Source organism: Monopterus albus, unplaced genomic scaffold (genome assembly GCF_001952655.1).
Source record: "Monopterus albus unplaced genomic scaffold, M_albus_1.0 scaffold118.1, whole genome shotgun sequence".
NCBI classification, from domain to species: domain Eukaryota; kingdom Metazoa; phylum Chordata; class Actinopteri; order Synbranchiformes; family Synbranchidae; genus Monopterus; species Monopterus albus.
Window position 1 is genome coordinate 683,638 of NW_018127998.1, and position 23,633 is coordinate 707,270.

The 23,633-nt window shown below is 41.8% G+C and overlaps 3 protein-coding genes across 14 annotated transcripts in view; 2 read left to right on the forward strand and 1 right to left on the reverse strand.

The window, feature by feature from the left end:
- The window catches only part of camta1a (calmodulin binding transcription activator 1a), a 278,069-nt gene extending 263,036 nt beyond the window's left edge, over positions 1-15,033 (forward strand). For 5 of the 11 annotated variants that reach the window (XM_020611826.1, XM_020611833.1, XM_020611831.1 and 2 more), the window contains 13 exons: positions 3,460-3,632; positions 3,804-4,000; positions 4,099-4,177; positions 4,362-4,710; positions 4,847-5,319; positions 6,085-6,263; positions 7,491-7,734; positions 8,522-8,593; positions 8,796-8,816; positions 8,956-9,155; positions 10,581-10,655; positions 11,030-11,060; positions 13,360-15,033. In XM_020611826.1, coding sequence (XP_020467482.1) covers positions 3,460-3,632; positions 3,804-4,000; positions 4,099-4,177; positions 4,362-4,710; positions 4,847-5,319; positions 6,085-6,263; positions 7,491-7,734; positions 8,522-8,593; positions 8,796-8,816; positions 8,956-9,155; positions 10,581-10,655; positions 11,030-11,060; positions 13,360-13,392 — 2,126 coding nt within the window. In that variant the 3' untranslated portion in view covers positions 13,393-15,033. The remainder of the gene's footprint in view (positions 1-3,459; positions 3,633-3,803; positions 4,001-4,098; positions 4,178-4,361; positions 4,711-4,846; positions 5,320-6,084; positions 6,264-7,490; positions 7,735-8,521; positions 8,594-8,795; positions 8,817-8,955; positions 9,156-10,580; positions 10,656-11,029; positions 11,061-13,359) is intronic. The other 6 variants (XM_020611827.1, XM_020611837.1, XM_020611829.1 and 3 more) reach the window with 4 other exon arrangements.
- A 3,589-nt stretch (positions 15,034-18,622) lies between these two features.
- LOC109966778 (urotensin-2-like) lies at positions 18,623-23,011 on the reverse strand. The gene is made up of 6 exons (XM_020611912.1): positions 22,854-23,011; positions 22,306-22,435; positions 19,826-20,059; positions 19,297-19,422; positions 19,014-19,057; positions 18,623-18,939 (listed from the first exon to the last, which is right to left on the reverse strand). The coding sequence occupies exons 3-6, from the start codon at positions 19,929-19,931 to the stop codon at positions 18,832-18,834; spliced, it is 384 nt and encodes a 127-aa protein (XP_020467568.1). The 5' UTR covers positions 19,932-20,059; positions 22,306-22,435; positions 22,854-23,011; the 3' UTR covers positions 18,623-18,831.
- A 92-nt stretch (positions 23,012-23,103) lies between these two features.
- The window catches only part of ccdc187 (coiled-coil domain containing 187), a 16,536-nt gene continuing 16,006 nt past the window's right edge, over positions 23,104-23,633 (forward strand). The window contains exon 1 of one of the 2 annotated variants that reach the window (XM_020611910.1): positions 23,104-23,449. The gene's annotated coding sequence lies outside the window, so the exon portion shown is untranslated. The remainder of the gene's footprint in view (positions 23,450-23,633) is intronic. The other variant, XM_020611911.1, reaches the window with a different exon arrangement.

The following is a 23,633-nucleotide window of genomic DNA, read 5'->3' on the forward strand; positions in this document are numbered from 1 at the left end:
CCGCTGAGTTCTCCCATCTGTCTCAATGACTGCTTCTCTCTTGGCATGTCCTCTCTCTCCTCCCTGTCCTCCCCTCTCTTTTTTCTTCTGCCCTCTCTCATCTTCCACCTGTCCTCTCATCTCACTTCACCCTTGTCCTCTACCTGTCCCTGCAGTCTCTCCTGCTGTCTTTGACCTCCTCACTTCAGCTTGTTCTCACTCCCACTGTTTCCCACTGTGTGTCAATAAACAGCTCTCTCCTTCCTTCCTTTGTCCGTCTGTATATCAACCTGTTTCAAGAGGCGCTGCCGCCATTTCCCAGAGACAAGACAAGACACGGGGAAGAACTGTGATTTGTGAGGATTGAACCTCACTTGCTCTCTGATTCTCTCAGAGGATGGCAGTGACACAAGACCACTGCACCAAACTGACCCATTTGGCTTACTGGTCATAAAGTTTCTTTCTTTCTTTCTTCTATTTCTTCACATTCCTGGGTCGTAGCATTCCCTCTTTAGCAAAGGAAATGGTCACTCTAATAAAAAAACCTGAAGCATGGAATTTTCTAATCCTCTCCAGCCTTTTGCCCCAGAGGTGAGAGGGTTTCCATTTCCTTCTAAAAGGAGACAAGTCATTTAGCGACAGATTCATTGTATCTTCAGAAGGCACGGCCTAAGCTTTATGTAACAGACTGTATAGGAAAAAATGGTTTACTCTTTGCTCTGTTAGCTATTCTCTTTAGAATAATGCTCAGTAGATAACCCATGCTGAAGATGAGTTTATGTAGATACTGTAGAAATGTGAGAAAACTGAAGAAGCATGAAGATTTGTGTAGATTTTTATTCAGAAAAGCAAAGAATTCTCTCTTGTTTTGTATTGTTCATATCTAATTTGGATGAACAAAGATAGCAAAGGTCTGGGTCCTGCAGGGGAACTCGGCACCAAAACAAGGGAGCTGAAGTGATCCACATAAACTTAGGCTGGTTTTGGACAGCATGACAGCTGTAGGTTTACACTTTGGCTAGACTAATTTTGGTTGGACTAGCAAGTTTTCATTTAAATGTTCTAAAAATAATGAGTGGTGCTCTGCCTTATTTTTAAAATGACATGTCACAGTCTGCCCTAAATGTTTGAGAGTCACCATGTCTGCTGTCACACACTGTCACAGGGGAGTAAACCGAAGAGTGGGAGGGCGTTACCCACGTCACTGTGTTGTTACAGTTCTGTTCGGCTGCTCACCTCGCCTGTCTCCTCCCTCTTGCCTCCCACTCGTCTCTACCCCCATCCTCCCTCTGCAGTGGACGTGCATCGCATTTGGAGCAGCAGGCAGCAGGTGGAGATGACATCATCTGCACTGCAGCACACTGCAGCACTGGGTCTGAACAAAGATATGTCAGCCTACTGCTAACTATCCCCTCTCTCTCCTCATCTCTCTGTCTCTCACCACATGCCAACCAGAAGGAGAGGAAGAGCTTAGCTTTGTATAAAAGCAGACTGTAGTGCTGTGACCTATCTCAACCCTCTGGTTTTCCTCTTGACACAAGCACTCAGTTTGGAACAGGCTCTCAACTCTTCACCTCACGTGTCTCCACAAGTCACCATGATGGACAGGTGAAGATGGATCCCACATAGAAGGAAGCAGTATCTTTCTTGCTCAATAGGAGAGTGATCTGCTGATCTGACAGCATGCTCACTTGCACAGTCTACAGCGCACACGGGCTCAAAGAGACCTCAGTGTTGCCCTGTACGTCCATTATTCACAGTGCAGCATGTTGTCAGTGAGAGCGGTAATTCACCAGCCAGTGACATTATGTTTTTCTGTCCGGTGATAGTAGTTACTTGACCTCTTTTACAGTGGCTTCTGGGAGGTCTGACTGTGACATTAGCTCTCCACAGAGCCCCGAGCCATGACTGCCAAGATACCATAATGCGCAAATGTCACTAGGTCATGCTGCGATGGCTCCCCACTTCGAGTCATTAGATCTCTATCTATAGAGTCGCCACGGAGAAAACAGAGTAGGCCAAATACGCCAAAGCACAGCAAATAAGATTTATGGACTCCATTTTTTCAACGTAGGCCACTCTCTCGCCATTTTTGCTGGTGTACTGAGTCCTTCTCCTCCCCTTCATCAATAAGCCAATAGCATGCAGGCAGACCATACACACACAGCCATGTTCCTGTCGCCTAGTTACTGCTCGGCAGCAGGTTGCCACAGAAACGGCCTCATAGTGGCTAAATGGGGAATGCTAATGCAGTCTTCTGTACTCCCTGCTGCAGTGGCCTCTCTGTGGCCATTCCATTCCACTATCTGTACACAACATAATTTGTATGTGCATGTGTGCACACACTCACAATCATCAAGTGTTTATTGTTTGTTTGTGGGGTTTCCCAAATGTGCCAGTGAGCCTTGTGTCCTTGTGCAACAAGTAAAAATTGCAGTGTTGATGAGCGTATGGACTTTTTTAATATTAATTACTAAAATGTATCTTGTGCAGAAATCAAAACTTGCCCAACACTCTTACAGTCTGCTTAATTTTTCAGCTCCACCCTGTTGATTATTTGGATTTGTTTCAATTAGAATATGGTTGTATGGCTTTGTTCTTCCCTTTCCTCACTTAGGGCTTGAATTATGCTTCATGCTCTATATTCGGACATAGAAAATAGCTTTTCTTGTTGCTAGGCTGAAAACCTGAGCCAAGAGGACCCATAAAACCACTCTGGCAGATACAGGGTGCAGAGCAGTAGCTGCCTGCTTTTCAGCATGTAAACACTCTGAAGTCTTATGCAATTCCATCCGTCTTGATGGACGTTGTGATTGATTCAGTGCTGTCAGGTTTATGGTCATCCCACCATACAGGCTCATGAATCAGGAGAGGCTTGGGACTCCTTGGGTGTTATAGGCTGTATTTAATCAACTAGAGAGGGCCTTCAGCTGCCCACTTACCCCCAGAGTGTGTCTGAAGCTCTGTGTGAAAGGGCGGACACATTTAACATGGCCCCAATCATTGGTCAACCATTCAACCTGTATTAGTCTGCTGAGGCTGTGTTTGAGTGGTGCACATTAACAGATGATTGATGGGCTTTAAAGGTTATTTTAGTAAAGCAGTTGTTGTGATGAAATGAATAATTGATGTTATTTTTCCTCTCACATTCTGGGGAGATTAATAATTTTCCTGGGGGTTTTTGTGAAAGTAGGAAATTAACTTGCCATCAGCTTTGCTGTGTCTCCGAAATAGACTTGTGGACTTGTGCGATGGTTGTTTGTTTGCCTCATGATGTTAAGCCCAAAGTCACTGCGACATTCTTAATGCTGCTCTGAGCAACATATTTGGTGCAGCTTGTGGTGCATACTGTGTGATCATTTGTCTTGTCAGTACACAGGGTTGTTTGTGCCGGTAATAGGGCAGACTTATGTTGTTTGTTAGCTAATTTTTTTTTTGTTGGATTGTTTTTTGTTCTTCTGTGCCCCACTGTTTGTCCAGATAACCAGTTCAGAATGTCAATCCTGGAGCGCTTGGAGCAGATGGAGAGGAGGATGGCAGAGATGGCTAGCCACCAGCAGCCGAGCAGTGCAGGGAGTGGTGGAGCTGGGGGAGGAGCAGGGGCAATAGGGGGCAGAGGAGGTGGAGGGGGGGGTAACAACAGCCAGTCACAGGTAAAAAGTCACATCACACCACTCGTATTTTGTGCAAAAAGACAATCATGTACATCAAATCAAGCATGTTGTGTTGTTGTTGATCAAATGATTGGATATCCAGCCATGTGTGTTGGTGTTCAAGGGAAATTTAGAACAACCGATAATGACTTGCTCTTTTGTGTATGTGAGTGTGTATCTGGCCAGACACAGGCAAGCAGCTCCTTTGAGAGCCGTGTCGTGGTGGTCTGTGAGAAGATGATGAGCAGAGCTTGCTGGGCCAAGTCTAAACATTTAATCCACTCCAAGACCTTCAGAGGCATGACACTCCTCCACCTGGCTGCAGGCCAGGGCTACGCCACCCTCATACAGACACTCATCAAGTGGCGGTGAGAACAAAACGCTCTACATACTGTAGAATGGTGCTTTGGTTTGTAATTGATGTGAACAGCATTGAGTTGCTGATAGTTTCCTCTCTTTTATCTAGCACGAAGCATGCTGATAGTATTGATTTGGAGTTAGAAGTGGACCCCCTCAATGTGGATCACTTTTCCTGCACGCCTCTGGTAAGAGAGTTGAAGTTAACCTCTTTATAACAGTGTGAGCTATAATGAAGAAAATCCTAGTTTGGGTGATCTGTGGTGAGTGAAACCTGAAGTTAACATTGATTGATATTTCTTGCTGTCCAGTGTAACGACACCCTCTCATTTCATTTCTCTGCCTTATTGTATTCTTCTGTTTTCCATCCAGATGTGGGCGTGTGCACTAGGTCACCTGGAGGCAGCAGTGGTTCTGTATAAATGGGACAGACGTGCTCTAGCTATCCCTGATTCTCTGGGTCGCTTGCCCCTGTCAATTGCCCGCTCTCGTGGCCATACCAAATTGGCTGAATGTCTGGAGCAGCTACAGAGGGAAGAGCAGCAGCCACCAGCCCCTTTACCACCTACAACTCGCATGTCTTTCACCCCAGCCCCTGATGGACCCGCCACTGACAGCTGGATGGTCAGCTGGGCAAATGACAGTGTAGTAACACCAAGCGGCAAGAAGGGAGGTCCTGCCACCACTTCAACCACATCCAGCACCACCAGCCTCAATCCTGGTCAGTAGAAGGAAGTCACGGACTAGAAGATCCTTTATGTTTCTGTTAGTCTATGACAAATGAAGTATTTGTTAGTGTATTGTACTATTTAATAGTGTATTATGGAGCAAATTTTTACATGTCATGTTTTTTGCAGACTTGAGAAGGCCCAGATCAGAGCCGTCCAACTACTACAGCAGCGAGGGCCAAAGAGACTTACCACTAGCTAAAAAACATAAACCCAATCCAGAACTGTTTCAGACCCGGCCTGACAAGGCCATGTCTGTTCCTCTGAGCCTGGAGCAGCAACAGCTTCACAAGCTGTCTAGTCCCAAGAGCCTGTCCTCAGAGGGCTTGAGCTCAGACAAGGGCCTGTCGACAGGAGGCAGCACAGGGACAGCCAGATGGACCCCCAGAGAGAGTTTCTCCAGCAGCGGCATGGGGAGGAAGGCACTGGGGGTCAGTGGAGGCAGCAGTGTGGGGAAGGAGAAACTGATCAACCGATTACGCCAACGGGAACAGCTAGGCATGTTGGTGATGGCAGACAGAGAAATGGCTGATGCAGAACTGTTATCCTACCGGGAGGATCTGGAAAACCAGGACTGTCTCACACAGATGGATGACCTGCAGGTACTCGCTGAGCTTAATGTCTAGAATGTGGCACCGACATTCCGAAGGAATTAATCTGGGCCAAAAACATTTTGCTATTGATGTAAATGTAAATGGCATACTACACAATAAGGCAGCTCAAATGACAACCACATGATGCATAGGAGAAAAGAAAATCTGGCAGGGAAGTGGCAATGTTAACTAATCTCTTTTGTAAAAAGAGCATAAAGTGTAGTAAAGTAGGCCTTGCTTATAAAGCATATGTACTATCAGAGGGAGGACATGGTACGGATCTTTCAGTGTCACCACTTTTTGAAGTGGCATGCATAGGAGCTACACAGTGACCAGTGAAGAAATGGACAGCAAGCTGAGGTTTGAATTGGTCATAATGGAATCGTGCCACCTATTTTACGTCAGCCTTCTGCATTCGGTAGGCGTTTTACACCAGGCCAACCTGGCACTCTGTCGATGACCATCACTGCATAATAAACACTTTTTATTGATCCACTTCTAAAGCCAAGGGATTCTTCCAGCCATCCATCTCAGTCTAACTACTCCTCCAACAGATGAAGTCCTGGATTAGAAATTTTAGCCTCCAACAGTAACACCCTCAACATTATTACTCTCTCTGCTGACAGTAAATCCAGCATTTTTTGTCACAGTGCCAAACAAATTTTTAAAATGAGCCAAACAATAATCACCATACTGTGTAGTCTCTTATATAGTAATAAACATTGTCAAGGTGAATCCTCCACTCAGTCATCTTTGTTTATCTTAACAAAACAGGTAAACATGATGACTTTGGCAGAGCACATCATTGAAGCAACGCCAGAGAGAATCAAAAGGGACAACTTCCACGCTGCGGACTCTGTGCCCTTAGACACTTCAGGGGTCAGCAACACTATGAACTGGCTTGCCAATTACTTGGGAGATGTGGAACAGCTGCCGAGCATCATACACTTACGGTAAGGCGCGCAGTCCGGCAGGGAACAGCACATATGGGTATCCATATCCAGTGACGTGTGGTGAGGTTGACAGCTGGTGAGGCACTAACTCTTTTACAGTCAGATTTACAAATACAAATTGTCTGTTAACAGACAATGTGTTATGTTTTATATCTCATATCAACATTCTTCACACAAACGTGACCCATATTTAATTTGAGGTTAAAATTTATTCCAGTTGAGCTTATTTCTAACTAGAAATAATAAAAGTTTATGGTCTTACCTTTACTTGTACACGAAATCCATTTGTCAGCTGGTATGTATTACAAACCCTTTTACCGTTTGAATCCAATATTAAAACAAATGTTCTCAATAAAGAAGATCCTTCTGGACAAAAATGTCCAGACTGTCAAAAATGTTTTGATTGAAAGTCCTGCTTTGCTAATTTTCTCAGCTTGTAAATGTAATCTTCCATTTTGATAAGGCGGATTGTAAAGGAAATATAAACAAGCACAAAGAAGACTGTAGGTAGCGCAAGAATCTGTGGGCTCACTAGCGCCCTCTGCCTTGAGGCAGACGTACTGTTTGCCTCACCGAGTAACTTTTTTACTGGGTTTTATGGTTAATCTGCGAGCCTAAACACGTTACAGAACTACATTTTATACATTATCTAGATTATGGCAAGGCAGAGCATATAATGAGTGTTTGAAAGCATTTTATTTGCGATATATAGAGGGACAGCGACACACTATTTGCATCGCATACAGTTTGTGAGGATTACACGATCCACCGAGAGGCACAGCAAAGTGCTGCCTCATCGCGCATCTCCTCCATGTATTTGAACGGGACATATGGAAATTCTGCTATTCTTTATTGAAAAAAAATCCTTCAACATCGTATTTGAACGGCAAAAGGGCCTACAACACACATCAGCCGACAAATATTAACATTTATTATATTTTATGGTTAACTTTTTTTTTCTTTTCAAGATTGACAGGGGAGGCTCTGCCTCACCTGCCTCCCCTGACCGCACGTCACTGTCCATATCCACACTGCGGTTACTACTTTGTTATACACTATGAAGATTAGATTTATACATGCATCACATACATTGCCAATTTAATGTCATAGTAAAGTTTAAGTGTTAAATACACAGGTGTAGTCTAAGCTTGTATAATCACTACTCACAGTATTCTTACACTAGACATAGGAGATGAAGTGAAAACTTCTGTCATCCTCTTTCTTCAGATCTCTTTATAATGAACCCCTGACCCCATCGTCCAACCCCAGCCTCAGTCCCGGGGGGTCTCCTCTGAGAGAAGGACCCCTGGAGAGGGCCATGCTCCCATCCCCAGCTGACTGGAGTGAGTTCATCAATGCCTCCAACAGCAAGGTGGAACGAGACTTGGCCCAGTTGACTCTGTCAGATCCAGAGCAGAGAGAGCTGTATGAGGCTGCCCGCCTAGTCCAAACTGCCTTCCGCAAGTACAAGGTACAGGCCTGGCGCTCAGGTGCCATATGCTGTGTGTGCTACAGCCCGCAGTGACGGGGCTGTACTGTTAGGATTGGAGTAATTAGATGGTTTTGTTTTGGGGTTTGGGGGTCTTATTTGATTTCAAGCTATGGAGCTTTGGTTTTTGCAGTAACCTTCAGGGGTGGATATTCTGTTTCTGATCATGCTTAATGTTATTCACACCTTTCTATTTCTGTCTGTGTCTCATTCTCTGTTTCTCTGCTCATATACACATTACAACACAAACAGCAAAATATACAAATACGTCCCTGTGGTTTCAGCATGGGAAGGTGGCTTGAGCAGAGCATGGCCTTGCTTAGAGGAACAATGCACTGTCCCCTGTATCCCTGTTCCAATTAGACATGACTGAGCCTATGTTCTCCTCCTGTCTCTTTGCTTCTGTCTGTTAGGTGTATGGAGCCTGCTACTGCCTGTTTTTAATCTACAGCTCTCCACTCACCAGTCTTAACTCGCTACCTCCCCACCAGCTACATGAGTTTTCATATGACAAACTGTTTGCTGTTGTTTCCAGTCATCTGTGCCAGCTGATACTAAGGTGGATGTTTGGCTCTGTGTTGCTCCACAGCTTACCTCCTCCCCACTGCTCACATGGCAAGTCTACCAGTGGTGAACTCATTCCAAGGTTGCATTAACTTGCCAGCCACCAGGAGACCTCAAAGAGACCTGACAGAGCAGCTAATTTCCTTTGTGGTAAAATGCAGGTCCTACCATGACCTCTGACCTATCTCACTCTACTCTCCAACAGGGACGGCCGCTCCGCGAGCAACAGGAAGTAGCTGCTGCCGTTATTCAGCGTTGTTACAAGAAATACAAACAGGTAGGCAACACAAAGCGCTAAAGTGTTCCTGACATAGTCACATCTACCAAATGCTTTGTCTACGTGTTCCACTGAAATGTCTGTTACAGTCTTTAAGGAGGCAGGTGTCGTCAGCTCATGAATTAGCCATCACAATGCTCATAGTTTGGGTGAATATTAGAGTATTTTAATGCATCATGCTTCCCCTTTTTCTGTCTGCAAGCTAACATGGATAGCCTTGAAGGTAAAACCTTTTCACTACCAACAGTTGAATTCACTGTCCAGCTTCAGGCTGTGTTGTGTCCTACTACAGCATAAACCTCTAGCACTATTGCAGTGTTCACACACAGCAAAGCATGACATAGTCTTCTTGTTGTTGACAGTATGCACTTTATAAGAAGATGACGCAGGCCGCCATCCTTATCCAGAGTAAATTCCGCAGTTACCATGAACAGAAGAAGTTCCAGCAGAGTAGGAGGGCCGCTGTGCTCATTCAGCAATACTACCGCAGCTACAAGGAGTTTGGGAAGCTGAAGCCCCACCGCCGTGGGGCAGCTGCTGCCCTGGTGCAGCACAAACTGAGGTAGATTCTAAACTATGTATTTAAGCCCAAATGCTTGACTGTGGTTCAGTGAGTAGAGCAGTCGTTTCTCGGTTGGGGGTTTGAATCTCAGTGCCTGCAGTCCAGGTGTCGAAGTGTCCTTGAGCAAGACACTGAACCCCCAAGTTGCCCCCGATGGTTAGAGCCATCGGTTGAGTTGGCGCCGCAGATGGCTGACTCAGTTCTGTACCGGAAACAAATTCCTTGTATAATGTACTTGGCCAATAAAGGTGATTATTATCCTTATATACTAACCCTGCTAGAGACAGTAGGATAACGAGGATATCACTTTGTCATATTATCACCTACAAAGTAAAGCCACAGTGGAGCCCTTTTTGATAAATAGACTACAGGGTGTTCTCCTTTTACGACCAACACAGGGGCTCCACGGGGAAGTTTACTCTTTATACAAATAAATGTAGGGGCACCTCACCGGATGTTTTTAATGTTAAATTCACTGACAACACTGTGATTGTTGGTCTAATTAGTGGAGATTAAGTGAAGTACCATAGAAGTGTGGATCAGTTTGTTGACTGGTGTCAGGACAGTTCTCTGCATCTTAATACTAAGAAACCCAAGAAAATTATCTTTGACTTTAGAACAAGAAGAGAAGGGGACCAATAAATAATTATTCATGGGGACTGTATTAAAGGGGCTACTGCGATTGTGCTTCATGCATAAGCTTTGACAGTTTGATGCAGATGGACATTTACTGGTCCTTTTCTAACATCCATTTGTGGAGTGTTCTACCTTTTTGCTTGATTGGTTGATATTTCTCATTTTCTCACTTAATAAGAATGAACTTAATGAAATTGTTCATTTGTCTAGTAAGGTCACAGGTAAACAGCATCACAGTATGACAGTGCTTTTGAGTCCCGAGCTTTGAGGACGGCCCAGGCATTATTACTTATCACATGCGCTGTGTAGTGAATATGAGTTGTTGCCATCAAGATGAAGGTACAGGGTACTGCTGTTGCCCAGATATCATTCATTCACTCCAGTATAAAATTAATGAACAAGTCTTTGTGAATGATGGTTTATTTTGGTTTACTGTGATATGTGTGGTGTTTGTATGGTGATGTGGGTGCTCATCTGTGTTGTGCTAATGTGTAGTGTTTGTGTTGATGTGGACTTACCTTACAATTGCCACAGACACATTAAATTGAAATTGAGATTAAAGTCTTGGACCTATTGAAGAGTAACAGTCATTTATGAACAGATTAATTTAAACGAGTAACCCTGAGGATTTCAGAGGTGATGAACAACTTCATGTTATAAATGATTTTGTTTAAAAAATGATTATGTTGTGTTTTGGAATAGAACTATTCGCAAGTAAAGTGAAATGTTCCGATCTTCAGTTGTTGTTCCACAAACAGTATGACAGTGTTCTCTATCTGGTTTTTATAGAGGAAGTCTGCTGACAAAGAGGCAGGATCAGGCTGCCAGGAAGATCATGAGGTTTCTGCGTCGCTGCCGCCACAGGTAGACCCCCAGCACTGACTCTCACACAGTTTAACATACTCACATATAGAAACACAACTTTACATGAGCATGATAAACCTTCACATTTAGATTTTCTGCGCAGGTAAGAATAATATCCCATTGAGCTAATCAGTAAGACACAGTACAGACTACTAGTACAGTATGTCATAATCTCTCAGAGATTCTCTTTACTCCATATAATGTGTTTGATTTACTTTTGTTGGAAAAACTGGGTGGTTAGAAATGTCTCTAACACCTCAGCTCCACCTCCTTCCCCCTCACTGTATTTGGCCCCCACCTGTCCTCGCCCCCTCCTTCACAGTTCCTATTGCGTGCTAATAGCTGTCTGGTATTGTTTTGCTGTTTATGCCAAGCCCCTTGATGGACCATAGACTGTTCAAGCGGGTGAGTGCAGCCTCAGCAACTCAGTTCGTGCCTCTTTCTCTTGCTCTCTGCCTCTCTTCCTCTTTATTCTGTTTGCCTCTTTCTCCCTCTTACCTCCCTCTCTGTCTCACTCCTTAATAATACAGTTATCTCCTCCTGAGGTCTCAGCCTTCGTATTGTCTCCCTCCTCCCCTCGTTCTCATTTTCTCTTTTGCTATTTCTCTCTTTCTCCCACCCTTCTCCCCACCCTACCTCCTTCTCCATCACTGTTGCTTGATGCCTGCTTGCATGAAGGCTGCTGACTGGAGCCACAGGTGGACTTAAGAAGCTCAGATTTAGAGCAAAACCTCTGTCAGACTAACAAAATGCTTATGAATGACAATATCACTGCAACACTTAACAAGCACTTCTCTGACTCTCTTTACCTCTGTCTGTCTCTCCTTGGAAGTTACTTTTTGTTCTTGATTTCCTTTTTTTTTTTAGTTTGATGTGGTTATGCAGATAGACAGTCTGACAAAACGGGACTCTTTTTCTCAGTCATGTTTTATTCTGCTGCATGTGAAGTGGTGACAACTATGGGCCTTGCTCTTCTACCTTTAGGCATGCTATGGGCCTGCTGTTTCTCAAGTAGCTGTCTGTCTGTTTGACTGGCTGTGTGCCCTGTTTCTAGCCACTCGACAGACCGATAGAGGGACTTAACCCCTTTAATTTACAGTTACTAAATCTGTGTCAAACTGTTGAATGTAACATGAGCATTGATTCATTAAAACTAAATAAATACATTAAAAATATTATACAGAAAGATGCACCTGAGTGGGGAAGAGCTCACAACATCATATATAACATATATAGAAGTCTGAGCATTTGATTATTGTCACAAATATTTAACCCCCTTGCTGTGGACATTCATGTTTTTACTCTTAACTCCATATCTGCTGGATACTGGCCTAAATAGGCTAACTTGCTTTCAGAGCAGGTTGATTGTGGGTGTACCCACCTGTTATGGCACACTTGTCTGCTTGTCTGTGATATAGGTTAGGAAGCTGTGGCAGCAAGTAGGTCACAGCAAAAAAACAAACGATAGGTTCTTTGTCCAATGGGACTATAACACAGAACTCTAATAGATTCAAACCTCCAGAGAGTACCCCAGCTCAGCATGAGAGGATGCAGCGCACGCGCGCACACACACACACACACACACATATGTCTTTGTTTTTGTCGTTTACCAGGTCCCTATACAGACTTACATTCATTTTCAGGACACTTACCCTAACCAAAGCTGACACGTGCTCTCACTTTACACTGCGTCATTTTCATAAAATCCTAGGAACCAGCCTCTGGTCCAAGTGATGCCAGTCCTCATGAAACTCTCAGGTTTTGGTCCCCACAAGTATTGAAAGACAAGGCCACACGCTTGTTGTGTGTTTGTGTGCACACTGCATCTACGTGTGCACCCACTGTATGTAGCCTGCCTTTTTTCAGCGCATAAGTGCTGCGGTATTTAACTTCTGCTAAGTAACCTGAGAAAAACTAAATCGATCGGTGGCGCTCGTGATCAGTTCTTAGGGTAGAGTACATGTGTTCTCAATAGGCTGGCTGCTTTGTGCTCATACAGTTATAGCTTCTGGTGGTGTTTTTTAGTGAAGTGACAGAGAATGTATTTATTAAGAATTGAAATTATTAGTGAGATGTGTGCTTGGAAAGACTTCTTAGTTCTTTTAGTGTTTTTATATAAGGAAGTGACCTCTGTCTTGACCCTAAGCATTGAACTCAGGCTAAATAGATTTAAAAATGTAGAAGGACAGGTCTGTATTACATTCTAATCTTTATTTGCAGTAATCAGAGGTGATCGCCTTAGTGTCACTTGCCGCATTTTGCTGAAAAAGTGTGTCAGGGTGTCGCTTTGAAATGAGGAATATAACTTTGGATTAATAATAAATATAATACTGTTTATAATATAACTGCCATATTATTTTAGAACACTTAAAATGAAATGGATTTCATGACAAGAAGTACTTATTTTGACAAACATGTTAATTTTATCCCAAATAATACATTAATGTAGTAATGATTCTGTATTTGTGCTATAATTATCCCATTTTACTCATTGCAAAGTGTAAGATCAGTTCAATCCTCACCTACATTTCCTTTCACAGACCAGCCGTAGCTCCTGATGATCTGGGCTGACTCGTTATTGTTGTGATAATTCTGGCTGAACAGTGTGGTACTGTTTGCCCTGTGTGTGCCTTGATAAGCTTGCTACTCAAATCATGGATATTGCATTCATGGATGCCCGTCTCTCTCTCTCTCTGTGTTCCAGGGTGAAAGAATTGAAAAGGGCCAGGGAACATGAGACCCCTCAGAAGAGCCCCCTCGCTATGTGACATCACTCTCCTGACTCCTCTTTTCTTTTTCATTTGTAACCGAGACATTTTACAAGAGAGATGGAAAAAAAAACATCAATGCAAGCACTGCAATTATTACTACTACTGCAGTGTCACTGGGTCAACTACTCTTTCATGTACAACAGCATTTTTTCACATATCTATTCTTTCCACTGACTTGATTTTGGTCAGAGTGGCAACATTTACGGGATTATAAACTAAGTGGGTCGGGGTGGGGGGGTGTGGAACATTTGCTTCATGGCATTTTTTGCACTTTTTCATGGATTGCTTTGTGTTTTCTGGATGTAAAGAGGATTTGGACAGTGAAGGAAGTGAACCCAAGACACATTCGAGAAGGTGTGTCACATATCAGAACCCGAAGAGACGTAAATGAAGGCTGCTGCGGAAGATCTCAGAGGATAGGGAGACCATGCAGAAACACTCTGGGCTCTAATTGCATATCACTTTTTTTTTTTTTAATTACCAACTAATTGATTTGAAGAACAAAGGTTTTGTTTTTTTTACCAAATATATCAGTAACCCACACACTCACTTCTGTCCACTGCTATAGATGGTATACTATTCAATGATCTCAACTAGTTCCTCCTGTCCCACTGTGCTCAACCCCACCTGTCTGCCCACACGGGTGGAGCTACAGATGAATGTAGTCAAGGGTTTAACCATGCAGATGCAGATGGGGGAAGGTATATTTTCATTTTGCCATTTCTTAAAAAAACATCCTATGTTTTATCGTAAAAACTGTCACTTTATTACTTGAATTTGTTCCATACTGTCCAGTGTATTTGTTCCGTTATGTCTAATGTATTGGTGATCTGTATCTTCAGACTCTATGTTGTTGAACCCTACCAAGAAAAAAATGCATGACTTCTTGGCAAGAAAAGTCTTTGCTCGTGTGCTTATGGTCTAGTCTTTCAGCCCATCCTCTGATTTTCTTTCAGTTTCCCACTGTAGTGGTACTTGTATCCATCTTCTCTCATATGCGTTTTGCCATCTCAGTAATGAAGCTATACCTGTTTTGTCCTTTTTTTCTTTTGTTTCTGTTTGCCTTGTTCAGCTGACTGCTCCTCTGAAAACATAAGAAAAGAAAAGAACTTTCTTTTTTTGCTGATTTTGTGTTGTAAGGGTTATGGTCATGCAAGTTATTGCTGTTCTTTTTAAATGAACCTCAGAGCCTGTGAAGGCTTCTGAGGTGAAGATCACATACATTGCCTTGACGTCTTAGAGATTCTTTGAGGGGTCCCTAAGCTTGTCCCAAAATAGGGGTTTGACAAATCCATATTTTTGACAATTGAGCGATTTCTGTATATAAAGAAGGCTGAAAGTACGTAGGAAAAACCATTTACCCAAAGGGGATTGTATTTTAGAAATATATTATTTTATTCATTAAAAATGGGTCAAAAACAGGTCAGAGACAAAAACAAAATATTTGTATAGTTTTGTTCGAATGCCTAAGAAGTATGGTTGTGTTGTTTGTATATAGTGTAAATACCTGGGATAAAAATGAGTTATGTGCATGAAAAGTATGAACAGAGTCAAAAGGGGAAAAAAAACAACAAAAGCAGTAGTGGCTATGCTCTGTAAAATGAAAACTATTTCACGATTAAGAGTATTTTATTTTATTTTGATTGTTCTTGAGAAGAACGTTTTGCTAAAGCATGAAATTATTGCAATATGAAAAATTTTTCAAAAATACTGTACTTAGAGTTAGGAGAAGTCTGCAAAATTATCTTAATACAGATAAAGTTATGTTCCTTTTTTTTTCTTCTGTTAGTTTTGGGCTACCAAGAATTTTTTGCCAATGGTGCCAAGGTATGTGAATGCTATCTAGCTTAAGCAAAGAATTAAGTTAATTTTTGCAGAACAGATAATCATACAGTGAAATACACACACTAACACTGAAGACCATAACTGGCCAAGGATAACGAGAACACTAAGGTGCACAGTTTGCAGAGGGAATCATATTTAATCAGAAAACATTTAAGTTCTCGTGTCTCCGCCGTTCCCACAGATAACTGAATACACCATGGCAAAGTTTTGAGTTTTGTTTTCATTGTCAAATGGAATGTGAAGTCTTACTGAGGTATCCTGTTAAGACTGTAAATGGCAGCCTTGCCCACAGTTTCCCTATCAAGCAATCCATGTTATTACTCTCTGTCACTGAAACAGATTGAATTTTCCTCCTTAAATGTTGTGGCAAGCATTGCTTGATCACTTCTGGGCTGATCCCCGTAGTAAACCGGTGAATGGATTTTCCAAATACAGCTTCTTGATCGAGGCTGCCAGTATCTAATTAGACAAAATCCTCTATTTGAAAAAGCGTGTAGCATACTGTAAGTGTATTTAAACATAACTGAAAACTGAACTGTCCCCACAGGAAACGGTGCTAAAACAATTCTGAAAGCTGACATGTGCCACGCTGTAGGGTCAGTGAGCCAAAATGACTCTAGTGCACTGGTACCATTTAGAATTACAAAGCTTGTGTCTTGTACACTGGATAGCAGATACATATAGATTGGACTGTAAGAACAGTCTCACAGACGATACACATGAGCATGGGTTTAGAGATGTCCATCGGTTGCTGCCTAATTCCTAGAATATGTTACTACCAGAAAAACAATTCTGTATCCAATTATTGATGTGTGATTATTCAGCCAAGTGCCACTGAAAATTTGAGTTTTGTTTATTGAATTGTCATTTTTGTTAAATAATTATTAGGCTATGTCTCCGATTAGTTTTTCTTGACTGGTAGGTTGTTTTTCTTTTTTCCCCACTCACCAGATATGTAAACTGTATTTCCCGAGCGTTTCTGTAGAAAGTGCCTATTCATATCCTGATCACACCAATCCAGTATGAGAATGCATGCACTGTACCTGAGGTTGAGTAAATGTGAGAGAACTTGATCGACCACATTCAGTGCTGTATCCTCCGCATGAACGCATACGATCACCATCACCTTAGACTCACCAAAGCCAGAAGTCCCTGCTCACCAGTATCAGTACAGCACTCCAGCTTGTTAACATGCTTTTCTGTTCTTTCTATGCCTTCTTTTCAGTTTGCTACCAGGACTGCTTGTTAAAATCACAGTTAGAAATGCCACTACTGGGGTTTGTTGCCTTGCATTCATCCGCTCTAGTCTGTTGTTAGACTGCATAGCCAGTGCAATGTTGCAGCGAAAAGGAGAAGGATTTATTATGCTTGCATGGGTAAAATAGTTAACTGGGTGTCAGAACCGCACCTAAAAGCATGCTTATTTTCCTAGAATCGGTAGTCAGATACACTCGTTAAAAGACTTACTGTTCTGTAAAAAGATGAGCATTGGTTTGACATGTCACAGAACTCAGCAAAACAGTAGGCGTGTGACTTGAGGGCAGACCTAGAAATGATCCCAATGAGCCAATGATCAGTTCTCAGAGGCTACAGATGTTTTCATAGCAAAGCATGAGAACAGATTCTTTTAGAGCGAGCTCTAATTTTTTTAGACGTTTTTCTTTAGTTTTTAGTTCACTTAGATTTGATCTGTGTGCTCCCAAATTTAAATAGGACAAAATGGACAAGGTTGGAGACCAGTATGACAGTATATATATAGCAAGTATTAACTATAGCGACACATGGTACACACAGACACATGCACAAAACACTGCACAGCACACATGTAGACATGTCAAGGTGCAGTTTCCCTTGTACATAAAGCGGTGAAGGCAGCATTGCTCTTCTCCGGGCTGAGGGACTTGTTCACCTCCCTTCTGTTTTTTACTCAGGGTGCCAAAATGGGGAGGAGGAAACAGAGCAGGACACATGATTCACAGCAGAAGAAGCTGAAAAAGAAATAGGAAACCCTCCTAGCAGTGCTTTCTGGTAAAGAATCCAGGACAGACAGGTCCGCCACTGCGATACTGAAGTCTTTAAAATGGTTTTAATGTGAAATATAATCTATTTCTTTTTAGCAAAGTTTAACATTGCAGACACCAGTTGAGCCCTGGAATAAAGTCCCATTATATATAGTTCATTAAGAAAATGATTTGACATTGTTTCACAGAAGCCTGTCAGATCATAGTATAATTCTGGCCCTTTCTTTAGGCCTTTAATTTATCTAAGTGACAAAATGTAGAGGGTATTTAAGATTTAGAGTGTAATTATGTGAAAAGTTCAAATGCAAATCTTGTTTTTACTGCCATTTATGAATGGGATGACGGGTTAGTTGCTAGGTTCTCTTCATAGTATATTATCAATTTCATTATGTTCTGCAAACTGACCTGGGAATCTGCCTTTCCTCCTCTTCTTTTTCCCAAGCACCCAAACCAGAGAAAGGTAGGCACATCAGGACAACAGAACAGAAACCGTTTTACAACATATTCCACTTGTGGACACAGAGCAATAAAGAACTATTTTGTGGAGACCTATAGACCTAGTGAAGCTTAAAATGATTGGACACGTAGTTGACTTACTCTTATGCAAATGCCAGTATTGCAAGACAAGCATTCAGTAGTTTATGGACAGCAATTATATGGCACCCTTTACCGAACTGCACGTTTTCATCAATTCCAAACCAAGAAAAAAAAAGGGCCCTGCTTTGATAGAAAGTCATGGGTCCTCGACACTTTGCATGTGAACTAGTGTTAGATCTATTTTCCTCTCCTCTATAGCTGTCTTTCTCTGTCTTTCCCTGTTATGTGACCCAAATTTTTCTCCACTCCCAAACCTTACCCTGAAAAGCTTCATCTCCTCTTGGTTCTAATGTGTTTTGCTTTCCTCCTTTTTCTTCCCTTCTCTTGTTTGTAAGCTTTATTTTTGTAATTGTGCATGTACAAGCGTCACTGACTCGATGGATATGTTTAAAAAAAAAAGAGATTTCAGCTGCTGAAGCCATGCAAAACATTTTGAATTGCCCTTAAAATATGGAAGATGTTTTCTGAATGCTTTATATTCTTTCTGCTGTAAAATAATAAAAAAAGGAAAAAATGAAGAAAACTTGAGAACCAAGTTTCCAACGTCTTTTTGTTTCTTCTTGTACTTTTAAAAAAGGGCTTTTTATCAAGAAAAACATTAGCAGAGACAGTACAGTATTCATAGTTTTTATTTATATACTATATTTCTGCCAACATAACCTTTGACTTTCACAATGAAAAGACTTTTGGTCATACAGCAGTCAAAAAGGACTTTTGCACATATAATTTTACACAACATAAAGGTAACTTTCATAAATTATCTTAAAGTCCTGAAGCGGCATGTCTCAGTCACACCTATGGCATTGTTCTTTTAGTGAACAAATACTGACAGCGCTTCTTAGTTTGTCTGCATGTACTTACAGTATGTGAGTGCAAGATAAGGATTTTTGGTTTAGCACAAGCCTTGTCACTTATGTGTAGCATGAAGACCTGCTGTCAGTTTTAGACACAGTACTTCCAGAAACACTCAGAATTCCTTGCTCTCTTCCTGAACTCCTTCCGGATGCTGAACACACGCCCAAATGGGGTTAGGACTTTCTCTAATAGGACCTGAAAGAGAAAATTTTAGAAAGTAGTCCTAAATGTTATATTTATAATTGGGATAGCATTTGTAGAAAACCCACCTGTCTTTTCACACCCCTAGGAAGCAGGCCTGTTGTTCTGACACCTGAGAGAAAATAAAACATGAGACTATTAGCCATGTTTCTGTGCATGTCCAGCTTTATTACAGATATAAAGGTGGAAAAATAAAGCAGCGTCTTTCCCACCTTTGTTAACAACTACAAACTGCCTGCTCATTACCTCCAGCCCTCTATCACTCCAGTGGTGCTGCTTAATAGTAAACCAAATAAAAACAAGTGTGTGTGTGTGTGTGTGTGTGTGTGTGTGTGTGTGTGTATTTCTCACCATCTCTGTTGATCACCCCAGACATCACAGTGGAGTATCCAAGACCGGCACCATCCTGAGGAGCGAAGGTTTGCTGGGAGAGAGACAGATCATCAAGAGCGCCAACTCCTTGGTCCTCCACTGACACTGAAGGCAACCATCACACACACCAGTGACAGGTATAGATTCACACAGTTTATATTTTCTATTTAACGACATGATTCATATACTTGCAGTATGCTGAATAGTATATACTGATTATGTTACATTTTTGCCATGACATTCTATGATAACCAGCAATAACTTGGCACTCTGAATTACTTAAACAAAAAGCTGATTGTATTGTGTTGATTGCAGACAAATCAGCACAAATCAGCATCTGAATGTTGGCAGAACAATCAGTATTCAAAAGTAAAACTCTAAAGTAATTACTTCAAGGACACAGAACATGACTTGCCTGCTTAATCTTCACAAATGAAGCTCTATTGCTAAAAATGCTAATCACTTACTGTGAAGAACAGCTCTAATAGAGATGTTATTTTCCACTCACCATATCCTGGATAAGTCATCTCAGCAGATTCTGTGATGGGGTGGGCTAGCAGTGGGCCAGAGGCCATGAGTAGGAAGGCCCAGGACAGGAGACGGTTACACTTCATCTCTGTAGAACTCTGTTGCTGTAAGTGCTTCTAATTTGTAAGAAGGTCCTCCGGTGGGAAGAAGACTGATATATGCTCCTGTGGTCCTGACATAGTTATATACTTCCAGCTGTAGCCTATCCCCCCTCCTGAATGGCACACAACAGACGCACACACACTTTTGTTGCCCATAACAGCCATCAGCAACATCCACCGTCTCATCCCATCTAGCTGTGATAAATCAACAGGCAGTCACAGGTAAATTATTGACTCAAAGCATTGTGGACCATGCTTCAAGGGCGCAGTAATGTTTTACCAGCTCTTCAGCTTGATTGGCTGTTTTACTGACTTTGTAAATGTGATCAAAGCGGGTGTTTCAGATCGCCCTCTCAACAACATCCAACAGGGGAGCAGGTGGAGAAAGTGGGCAGGGAAATGTTTTTATGTCACCAGTTCATTAAACTCTTTGACCATTTGAATTCTCTTGACTCAAACCCAACATGCTAAGCAGTAAGAATTCCTAATCAAACTGCATAGCTACTTGCACAGGGGTTCGGTGGAAGTGTTAAAATATTCATGGCCTTGTAGTCTATAATCTGACATCTGACATTTTTAGTATGTTTTCCACGGGTCACAGAATCAGACTGATTATTTAGAGGTCTTGTTCTGTTAGGATGTTATAGTCTTCTTAGTCCTGCAATAAACTCTGCTTTATGAGTACATCCAGCATCAGAGGACAGAGAAAGGCTTGCCTGGGGAGACAGGTGGAGACGGCTAGTTACAAAGTCACATTTTACACTTGTAATAAATATACAAATTAAATACAGAAGCGTGACGTCAGTGTTCAGTCAGCTGTACAATAATGAAGGTCAGCAAAAAGACAGTGCCATTTAATTTCATGGTCAGAAGGACAGACACTCTATTAAGTGTTGCTGTTTACCATGAAAAGCTTTTAAGATTTATATTCTGTATAACTTAAGACCCTGTTGCCAATCTCACGTTGTCCCAGCCTCTAAATTAACTGTTGTCTCCCACACACTTGACGTTTACTTTGTCTGAGGTCCTCTTTACAATTCGTGAGCAATCTGTAAAAAAAAAAAATGCCTGTGCCTTGAAGATATTATAAACATGGACACATATTACAATTTCTTGCATACAGCATAATGTGGATCGAAGTGATGTTTGAGAACATCTGCAACTGTTCAAAAACTTACAGCAACACCATAATGTTGTTGCATCTTGTATGTAATACAAACTTTCCTCTTTGTGTTTCTATCTCCTCACTGCAGCTCAGCAAGAAAATACTGTCCAGGGAAGCACGGAGGGAATTTCACACTAAAAGGACTCTGAGGTTAGGAGATACCCATTTGATTTAACTAACTACAACTATGCTACAGAAGCACTGTAGAAGTCATTCTGCAGAACAAAAACTGCACATTTTGTTCCCTGTCACTTGCATTATAATCTGATCAGAATGGGACTTCGACCAGAACAGCAAGGAGGTTTGATTACAGCAACTCAAAGATCCTCAAATGTACTGTGGGCACATATGGGTGTTGTTTTAAGACAGACATTAAGAAAATGGAAGGATTACTGAACTGGGCCAGAGCCTTGTTTGAAGTGACTATTAACATTTCTTGTTGGAAAGTGAATCAAATTACTAAAAAAGACACAAAAATACTGTGAAGACACACAAAATGACCACAAATGGTTGCAGAACGACCAAAAAGAGACACAAAATGGTCAGTCAAATCACCTAGGCTACAAACAGATGAAAATCAACCACAAAGAGACAAAAATACTACAACAATTACAAAGATATCCATAAATGACAAATAGAGGGGGGTGAAGGCCACCTTGTGTTTTGTATTTTTCATCTCTTTCACTCTGGGGGTATTGCTCAAATGTAGGAGGGGTGGGGACCTTTTACATGTCTGTGCCATGGGGCCCATTGTCTTATAATCTGCCCATGACTAAGAAAAGTATCATTTACACATAGTGAGACTTGTCTGGACTCATTTCTGTCTTACAGGATGTGCACAGCAGTAATGTGATGGCTCAAATAATGAAATTAAACTCTGCTTCACCACTGGAATATCCCCACAAGACATGAATCACATGATACCTGTACAGTATTTACCAACTTCTGCCATCTTCTAGTCTAAGCCTCCTGGCAGTCATGCATCCTAAAGCTACTCATCACACCTCATAACTAACAATCCAATGTCTTAACAAAAAAATCACCATCAAATTTAGCTGTGGGACTTACAGTAGTAGTTGGTTTTGTGACTTGTTGACAATATTTATTTTGAACCATAGCCAGTAGAGGGCAACATAACGTTTAGAAAACCACACTAACCAGTGCAGTATTCCATTTTAAGCTTTTTTTTTTTACCAAATTAGGTTGCAATGTACAATCTTCATTGTAGATCAAAGGCCACAACCAAACAGACTGCTCCTCCTTCAGTCTTCAGGGAATGGCAGATTGGCAGAGTACAGATGGCATCTGTCACAAAGTCTGGGGCCTTCAAAAACACAAGGCAGACTACAATTCTCATCATCATTGACATTACTGAAGCACTTTTTAAAGCAACATATTATCCTGCTCATAAACGAGACTTTCAGTAGTATTAGGATAATCTGACATATGAGCAACAAGGTTTAACACCTATCTGATTAATCGAGATGTCCCTGCTTCATCTAAAAGATGTAGAAGGATGCTGCAGGAAAGTTTGGTAACTGCTGTTATTTTTCGCAAATGGGTCGTTCTGACCCACGAACCAGCAGTCAAGAGATGTTTTAATCCAATTATCAGATAGTGCTTCAAAACTTTTTAAAAACTGCCAGATAGTCACTTTACACTACCAAGCGGTGTTGCCAATGAAAAGGTCCCATTATTATAAAATTACTGCAGTTAGCTGAATAAAACTCAGATAATCACACCTTTATCCTGGAAGCTTCAGGTTGAGTGAGAACATTTGGCTGGTTTGGTGATGCCTTCACAAACAATTGGAAATATTGCCACTCAGTGAGTACACGCGTAAGTTTTGTTCGTATATGTTTGCTGTTGTGTTGTCGCCTGCTGCTGTGCCTCCTCATGTGTCGAATAAAACAGCTAGTAAGAAGAACTAAATAAAAACACATAAGGGAATTGTGATGTTTATTGGCTTTGGCAGACATAAGCCTGAGGTTGAATGCGCCAGTGAAGGCAGCGACAGATGACCGCCCCCACTGCTGCCGAACAGGAGCGACAGACTGCGGGCTAAGTTTGTCCGCCCTGGCTTCCCATCACCAGTCGACGGGGCTTTGTTTCATTGATGCACTTAACAGTTGGTTTCGCTTTAAATTCACAGTCAAGAGCGTTGGTGATATTTTGGCCAAGTTGTAAAGACAGTGAAGAAAGAGGGAAGGAGCGAGAGGGAAAGTGCGGCTGAGCGGACGTTGACACTTCGCTCTCATGTTTGCTACTTGTTGAATAACTCAGGCTGTGTGAACACAAAACAACGCTGGAGCCTTTGTGGGCAGCGTGTTGTGAACAGGTAGGTCTGTGGTGCACACTGTGCGTGGTCTGTCTTAGCAAACAGAAGAGCGTATTAATGCTCTAGTTTTGTGCTGACTGAGCTAAACTACAATTAGTTTCCGCTCGTTCATGAGGAGTTCACGTTTGTGCATTAATGCTACTCAGATAAACCAGAGGTTTTTTTTTCTTTATTTCTGTAGCAC

Coding starts and splice junctions, on each gene's coding strand:
- LOC109966778 (XM_020611912.1), bottom strand. CDS start 19,931: ATGAAGTGTAACCGTCTCCTGTCCTGGGCCTTCCTACTCATGGCCTCT. Junction 19,058..19,296: donor TGGGGTGATCAACAGAGATG/GTGAGAAATACA, acceptor ATTTTCTCTCAG/GTGTCAGAACAACAGGCCTG. Junction 18,940..19,013: donor CTAGGGGTGTGAAAAGACAG/GTGGGTTTTCTA, acceptor TTTCTCTTTCAG/GTCCTATTAGAGAAAGTCCT.